The sequence below is a fragment of the Arachis ipaensis genome, chromosome B9 (genome assembly GCF_059453495.1).
Source record: "Arachis ipaensis isolate K30076 ecotype BB chromosome B9, ASM5945349v1, whole genome shotgun sequence".
In the NCBI taxonomy this organism is placed as follows: Eukaryota; Viridiplantae; Streptophyta; class Magnoliopsida; order Fabales; family Fabaceae; genus Arachis; species Arachis ipaensis.
This window is the reverse complement of record NC_142444.1, coordinates 102,253,997-102,262,348: the sequence shown is the minus strand read 5'-3', so window position 1 is coordinate 102,262,348 and position 8,352 is coordinate 102,253,997. Positions and strand designations below refer to the sequence as shown.

Here is an 8,352-nt window from a genome sequence, read left to right as displayed (position 1 = left end):
TATCATTTCCACTCTCATGTGCTTTTCCTTTTCTAGAGGATATTGCATGGCCTTGAAGACATTGATGATCATCTTCTCATCATGCACCTTGAGTGTCATATCCCCTTTCTTCACATCAATGATGGCTCTTCTTGTTGCTAAGAAAGGCCGTCCCAATATAATTGAACTATGTCCCTCTTCTTCTATGTCCAGGATAACAAAGTCAGCAGGAAAAATGAACTCTCTAATCTTTACTAATAATTTTCCATAACCCCATTTGGTATCTTGAGTGATCTGTCAGCCATTTGGAGTGACATTCTGGTAGGCTTGACTTCCTCTATTGCAAGCTTCTTCATTAGTGAGAGGGGCATCAAATTGATGCTAGCTCCTAAGTCACAGAGAGCTTTATCCAATGTTCTGTTGCCTATAGTGCAGGATAGGATGAAGCTTCCTGGATCTTTGAGCTTTGGAGGAAGACCTCTTTGGATGACAGCACTGCACTCTTGTGTTAGAATTACCGTCTCCTTCTCATTCCAACTCCTTTTCTTGTTGATGAGCTCTTTGAGAAATTTTTCATATAAAGGCGTTTGCTCTAAAGCTTCAGCAAGTGGAATATTGATCTCCAGCTTCCTAAACACTTCCAGGAACTTAGGAAACTGTTGGTCTTTGATCTCCTTGTTAAACCTTTGAGGATATGGAATTGAGGGAGTGTGAGTCTTCACCATTGTCCTCTGTTCTTGTGACTGTTCCTTCATGACCTCCTTTCCTTTCTTTGAAGCTTGAGGTTCCTCTTCCTCTTTGAGCTTCTCTTGGTTTTGCTTTTCTTTAAGTGTCACTTGCTCTTTGCTACTGCTGGTCTTGTCATCCTCTATTGGCTTCTTGGTGGCTTCTTTCTCAGCTGGCCTCTTGTCATTTACCAAGGTTCTTCCACTCCTTAGTTGGATGGCTTTGCATTCTTCCTTGGGGTTAGGAATGGTGTCACTTGGCAATGTATTGGTTGGCCTCTCAGCCACTGTTTGCTTGGACAACTGGCCAATCTGCCTTTCTAACTTCCTCAATGAGATTTCATGGTTCTTGTTGGCTAGCTCTTGATATTTCATCATCTTTTCCATCAATATCTCCAAGTTGGAGATCCTTTGAGATTCCTGAGGCGGTTGTGGTTGATTATGGGATGTTGAGGGTGAATGATAGTTGTTTTGGTTAGTGGTTGAAGTGTTAGGTGGATAGTAGTTGGATTGGGGTTGGTTGTTTTATGATTTTCTGTATGGATTTTGGTTAGTATTTTGATGGTTTTGATGGTTTGTGTTTCTGGAATTGTTTTGGTTTGAATTTCTTTGCCAAGGTTGCTGGTTTTGGTTCTCTCCCCATTTCAGATTGGGGTGGTTTCTCCAGGATAAATTGTAAGTGTCTCCATGAAAGTCATTTGATCTAGAATTCTGATTATGCATGTACTGCACTTGTTCAGGCTGCTGCTCCTCATAACTTTCTTCCTGCTGTCCCCACACCATTGATGGTTGGTTGGTTGTGCTCACTGCTGCAAGTTGCAATCCATCCATTCTCTTTGACATTGTTTCAATTTGTTGCTGGAGCTGCTAGTGCATGTGCTTGTTCTGAGCCAATATAGTATCAACTCCTTCAAGCTCAAATACTCCTTTCTTTGGAGCTGCTTGCCTTTCAGAGGAATAGAAATACTCATTGTTGGCCACCATGTCTATGAGATAATGTGTCTCTTGAGCAGTTTTCATCATTTGCAAAGATCCTCCTGAGGAATAATCCAAAGCTTTCCTTCAAGGTAAGGACAAGCCTTCATAGAAGTTCTGCAGCTCCACCCATTCACTAAACATTCCCTCTGGACACCTTCTGATTAGAGCTTTGTACCTCTCCCAAACCTCATATAATGACTCACCTTCTTGCTGTCTAAAGGTTTGCACATCAGTTTTTAGCTTGATGACACTTTGAGGTGGGTAAAATTTGGCTAGAAATTTGCTAACCAAATCATCCCAGCTTGTAATGCTCTCCTTAGGGAAGGTTTCTAACCAATGTGTGGCTTTGTCTTTCAGTGAAAATGGGAATAAAAGAAGCTTATAGATATCAGGATTGACTCCATTAGTTTTGACAGTGTCACAAATTCTCAAAAACATAGAGAGATGCTGGTTTGGATCCTCAGCAACACTTCCTCTATATTGACAATTGTTTTGAACCAGGGTGATCAATTGAGGCTTGAGTTCAAAATTATTGGCATTGACATTGGGGGTTAGGATGCTACTCCCACAATACTTTGGGTTAGAGATAGTGTAGGAGGCTAAGACTCTTCTCTGAGGTTGACCATTGTTGTTGGCCACACTATCAGTGTGATCTGGAATGTTATCATCCATTACTTGCTCTTCCTCCTCCAATTCCTCTTCACCAATAACTCTTTTCCCTCTTGCTTCTCTTCTCAATCTTCAGAGGGTTCTTTCGTCAAGGTTAAAAGATGTGGATTCACTTCCTCTTCCTCCTGACATAAACACAAAACCAGAAACCAGAATGAAACACTCTACTGCTAGAGTGAAGTTAGTGTTAGCTTAAGCAAAAATTTAAACTGTTAGTGTGCTTAGTAAAAATGAAAAGAAAATGCTTAATCTAGACTATCACCCCACTTAATCATTGTCAATCTAAATCAATCCCTGGCAATGGTGCCAAAAACTTGATAGGTGAAAATCAGATTTCCATACAAAATTCGCTGGCAAGTGTACCGAGTCGCATCATGTAGTAATTACTCATAAGAGTGAGGTCGACCCCACAGGGATTGATGGATTGAGCAATTTTAGTTAGGTGATGAATTTAGTTAAGCGAAAATTTGATGAATTGAGTGATTTTGATTGACAGAAGCTAAATTGCAAGTAAATAAAGGTGCAGAAGGTAAATTGAGCAGAAGAGATAAATTGCAAGTAACTTAAAGAACAAGAAAGTAAAAGAGCTGAAACTTAAATTGCAAAAAAAGTAAATTACAGAAACTTAAAGTGCAAGAAAGGTAAATTGCTGAATCTAAATTGCTGAGAAATGTAAATTGCTTGAAGAGTAAAAGGGATTTGGGCACTGGGATTCAGAATTCAACAAGAAAATGTAAATTGAAGAAGATCAGAGAGCTCTGAGATGCAAGAATTCAAATCTGGATCTCAGTAGCAAGAACAGAAATGTAAAACTTCTTGAAGAAACAAATTAGCAAGAAAACTTAAACCAATTGTGAAATTCTAAAAGAGAAATTGAAGATTGAAGAAGAGCAATGAGACTAGCAATCAGATCTAGATCTCAATTACTCCCTTGACCAAGCAAAAGAGAAATTGCAGAAGAAAATGAAATTGAAAACAGCAGAGAAGATTAAAATCCAATCCTTAGATCAATTGAGAGGAAGAGTAAAAGATGATTCTCAGAATTAGAATCAATGTAGCTCTTCAATCTCAATTCAAGATCCAAAATAGAAAAGTAGAAGTTTCCAAAGAATGAAAATGAAAACAGAAAGAAAAACTCAGATCCAAATTCCCAAATCCAAAATTCAAAACAATTGAAAATTAATAGTGAAAACTAAAAATGAGCTAAAGGTCTTTTACAAATCAAACTTAATCCTATTTATACACTTTCTATTTTGGTCTTCAAAGCTTGGAGTGGGCTTTTCAAAGTTGGCCTTGAATTAGAAATGGATTTGAAGAAGGATGGGTCTGGTTTGGTTTTAGTTCAAGTTGGTTTGGTGTGTGGGAACCTTCCAGGGGAGCGCTCCATTTGATATAGTGAACGCTACGTTCACTCTTGGTTTGGTGAGCCTTGGTGCCAATTCTCCTTGCCTAGCTCCTTGTCCATAGCGTTCACAAAGTGAGCGTTCTGCTCACTCTTTGAGCGCTATATGATGCTGGCTTCCTTGGGTGAGTGGTTGAGCTTTGCTTTCCTTGGCTAGTGATACGCACAAAACTTGTCTCTCAACAAATTTTCTTCGGCAAGTGTACCGAATTTGTCGTCAAGTGAAAACTCACAATAGAGTGAGGTCGAATCCCACAGAGATTGATTGATCAAGCAACTTTAATTAGAGGAATGTTCTAGTTGAGCGAACCAGAATTTGATTTGAGATTTGCAGAAAATTAAATGGCAGGAAAGTAAATAGCAGAAACAGTAAATGCTAGAAATAAAGAGCTGAATGTAAATGGCAGAAAGTAAATTGCAGAATCTTAAACGGGAATGGAGTAATTGCTCATAAAAGTAAATGGCAAAAATTAAAGAGAATGGGTAAGATCAGAAATGGGGTGTTCATTGGGCTCAGGAGATGTTGCATTCTCTGGATCATGTTCATTTTCATCTCTTCCTCAATCAATGCATTCATTGATCTCCTTGGCAATCTTAAGTGATCGAATTCCAATTTCTTGGTAATTCAATCTCTCAAATCTTGATCAATAGCCAATTCCTTGGTCAATTGCTCATGAGAAGAGATGAAGTATGGTCACTGATTATACCACATGCATTTTCCAAATCAAGTGTTGGTAGGATTATAGTCACATATCCATCCAAACCCAATTTGGTCCAGCATGAGAAAGCATTTCTAGCATGATCTCTTTCAAGGTTCAGAAGAGATCCAAGTATGAATAGCTTCTTTTCCAAGATAACTACCCAATTGGATGAAGATTGAAAGCTTTCTAGTAAAATCAAGAGAAAAGATAGAAGAAGGAGAATGAAAACTAATATTGATCCATCAAATTACAACAGAGCTCCCTAACCCAATGAAAGGGGTTTAGTTGTTCATAGCTCTGGAAAATGAAAACCAAGATGGAGAATACATGATGAAAGTAAAACTAGAAGTGCAGAGAAAGTAAAATACAGAGAGCAGTTCTATGCCAAAGGCTCCCTAAAATTTCCAACTCCCTAACTAATTCAAAGCAACTCCTATATATACTACTTTTCTCATCTTCTAGTTGGCTCTTCAAGTCTTGGGTATGGGCCTCTGAATCTTGAGTTTGAAGCAGTTATCCTTTTCATTGGGCTTAGCTTTGCTTGCAGAGAGAAAAGGTGAAGTAGACAGGGACTTTGGCTCAGGACGTTAGTAGTGTCAACGTTAAGTGAAAGTGTGGGTTCGAGAACGTTAGTGACAATCACCTTTTTCACTAACATTCCTAACCCAAATATGATCACGTTGACTTCAACGTTAGTGGCACTAACGTGACCACTAACTTTGCCTCTTGGTCCTTCGCACACGTTATTGGGACTTACCTTTCCCAATAACGTGGAGAGTCCTCCCTTGTCCCTACGTTAGAGTCCACGTTAACTAGGTTAACGTGGCTTCTAACGTAGCAGTGCCAATTCTTCGAGAACGTTAGTGACATTTACCTTTGTCACTAACGTTCCAATGTGCCCCTATTTCCCACGTTAGAGTTCACATTAACGAAGTTAACGTGGCTTCTAACGTAGTCATGCTAGCCATCTCCAACGTTAGTGACAAAGGTGAGTGTCACTAACGTTGGCTCATCATCTCTTTTATCCACGTTAGCTTCTACGTTAACTAAGTTAACGTGGGAGTTAACGTTTCTCATGGTGGCTCTTGGTGGTTCACCCCAACGTTAGTGACAAAGGTAAGTGTCACTAACGTTGGCTATCAATTGCTCTCTCCACGTTAGCTTCCACGTTAACTAAGTTAACGTGGCTTATGGAGGCTTGGCCAACGTTAGTGACAAAGGTGAATGTCACTAACGTTGGCTTCTCTTTTACTTCTTAACATTAGAGTCCATGTTAACTAAGTTAACGTGGCCACTTATGAGCTTGGTCCAACGTTAGTGACAAAGGTAAGTGTCACTAACGTTGGCTCCATTTTCTTTCTTCCACGTTAGAGTTCACGTTAACTTAGTTAACGTGACTCTTAATGTGGGTTATGATGGCTTCGAGAGCGTTATTGGCGATTACTTTTCTCATTAACGTTGCAAGCTAGCTCCCATTCCTCGTTAGTGGTCACGTTAGTTAGACTAACGTGGCTGTTAACGTGGTTCTTCCTTGCTTCCTTTGTCCTGAAATCAAGCAATAAAGTGCATCAAAGTTCTAATCCAAATCATGAGACATGCATCCTCTAATTTGTCATATAATTCATGCAAAATTCTCATGAAATCCTGTAAAGTGCACAATGTATGCTTGAATCAAGATGTAAGTGAATATCTACCCAAAACTAGCTTATTTCCTAAGAAAATGCATGAAACTACCTTAAAAACAGTAAAGAAAAGGTCAGTGAAACTGGCCAAAATGCCCTGGCATCAGCTAGCTCTTCATGAAAGGCACGAAAAAGTGAAGGAAAGGGAGCGCTATGCTTGAATTTTTGAGCGCTCATTCCTTGACCTTTGCTTGGTGCATCTTGGTGTGCATGCCTTGCTTGGCTTGGAGGCACGAACAAGGTAGCAAGATGGAGCGCTACGCTTGAAGTTTTGAGCACTACTCCTCCTTGTCATTGATGCACCCAACCTTGCTTGGTTCCCCTCTTCGAGCCTTGGTGTGAGGATTGTATTTCCTTGTGTTGTTTGGCCTTGTGTGCCTTGCTTCCTTGCCAAGCTCCACGAAAAAGTGAAAGAAAGTGAGCGTAGCGCTCAATTCTTGCAACGCTACCCTTGGCCTTTGGTTTGTGCTGCACCATTTGGTGCTTCCTCTTGGAGCACTATGTTCACAATTTTGAACGTTCCTTGCTCCCTTGGTTGAGCGCCACGCTTTATTTTCATAAAAGCGTGGCCTAAGGTCCAAAGCATGCTCAAACTTCAAAAGTGTGCCAAAAATTCCTCTTTCCACCATTTTTTCACCTACAAGCAAACAAACAACTAATCAAAGCTCCGCCAAAATCCCTAGATCTTTGCATCATTTATAAAATCAATTAATTCTAGCATAAAACCTATGATTTTGTGTAAAATGAATGATGTTTGATTGATTCAACATAATCATGAAAATTCACTCCAATTAGTTACTTATGGTGCAAGAAAGTGCATAAAACCTAATGAAACTAACGGAAAATGCTTGTAAAACTAGCATAAGATGACTTGTCATCAAAGGATAAAGGCCATATGAAGGTGTTTGGTAAAGAGAGGCTTGTGAGTATGGTTGAGGTTCATGTTGAGGATAGGATTCATAGGCATATGATGGTGGTAATTAATTGTCACAAAAAGATTCATCATAGCCATTGAATTGACATGCATTAGGATGATGATTATACCTATAAGTATCCAGAGGTTGTTACCAAAAGGAGTGATCCATTTCTTGAGGCTACTCCCATCTTTGTTGGTTCCATCCTTGATACATGTAGTCATTGAGGTTCACATTTCCTACAACACAATTAGAACCAAACTCATAGCCAAAAGGGTGAGAATTCATAGTGGAAGCAAAAATAAAAAGTCCTAAAGCTAACAAAAACTAACAACCAAACAAAATACAAACATATTCATAATATTCACATATATACAATAACCAATAACAAGGCACACAATTGCATTTCCCCGGCAACGGCGCCATTTTGATGAATGGTTTTTTGTCAGTTAAGAATTTCACAATAAATTCTCGTCGAAGTATAGTCTCTAAACCAACAATAATCCTTTCATGCAAAAATTTGTTTGTCACAAGTACAAACCCCTAATGAATCTAATAACCGAAGTATTTAAATCTCGGGTCGTCTCTCAAAGGAATTGCAGGGTAGTGTTATTGTTATTGGCTATGGAGATGTATATTTTGTGGTTTTGGATGAGAAACAAGAAAAGTAAATGGCAATGGAAATCAAATGACAAAAAGGTCTTGGCAAGGTTTGGTGGTCAAGGATCTCTATCCTTATTACTAACCACAATATGACAATTGCAAGGATTGATCCCATTAAGTCATCCTCTAACAAGTAAAGGAAAGTCAAATGAGCTATATCAATCTAAGTCCATAAATCTTAGCTATTCACTAATTGAATTAATGAGAGCTAGAGTCAATGGCTACCAACTATCAATCACTTGGACATTAGTAACTCGAGAATTCCTAAGTTACCTTCCCAAGCCAAGAACATAAAATTTTACTCTAATATCCTTTCAAGCATTTTGACAAAGACTTGGAAGGTATAAAAGGAAAGCATAGTAAATTGACAACAAGAATGAAATCTAACAACACTTATTGCAAAGAATCAACAATAATAATCAAAGAGATCACAATTGACATAAATTACCTCAAATTGCATTAAAAGAAAATAAAAAGAACAAGAGTAGATCAACAACAAAGTATAGAAACAACATAGAGGAAATTACAACAAAAGAATAGAAGAACAAGATGTAAAAACAAAGAATTAAGAGGTAGAAGTAGATGAAAGCATGAATTAAAACCTAGATCTAGGCTTATTAACCTAAACCTAATCCTAAT

At 38.6% G+C, this 8,352-nt stretch overlaps 1 protein-coding gene across 1 annotated transcript; it reads right to left on the bottom strand.

Moving 5' to 3' along the window:
- Window positions 1-233: 233 nt before the first annotated feature.
- LOC148545689 (uncharacterized) lies at window positions 234-704 on the bottom strand. The gene has a single exon (XM_088499085.1). It carries the CDS (start codon window positions 702-704, stop codon window positions 234-236), a length of 471 nt encoding a protein of 156 aa, XP_088355211.1.
- Window positions 705-8,352: the final 7,648 nt, after the last annotated feature.

Bases quoted from the DNA above. Each gene is read 5' to 3' on its own strand.
- LOC148545689 (XM_088499085.1), bottom strand. From the start codon at position 704: ATGGTGAAGACTCACACTCCCTCAATTCCATATCCTCAAAGGTTTAAC.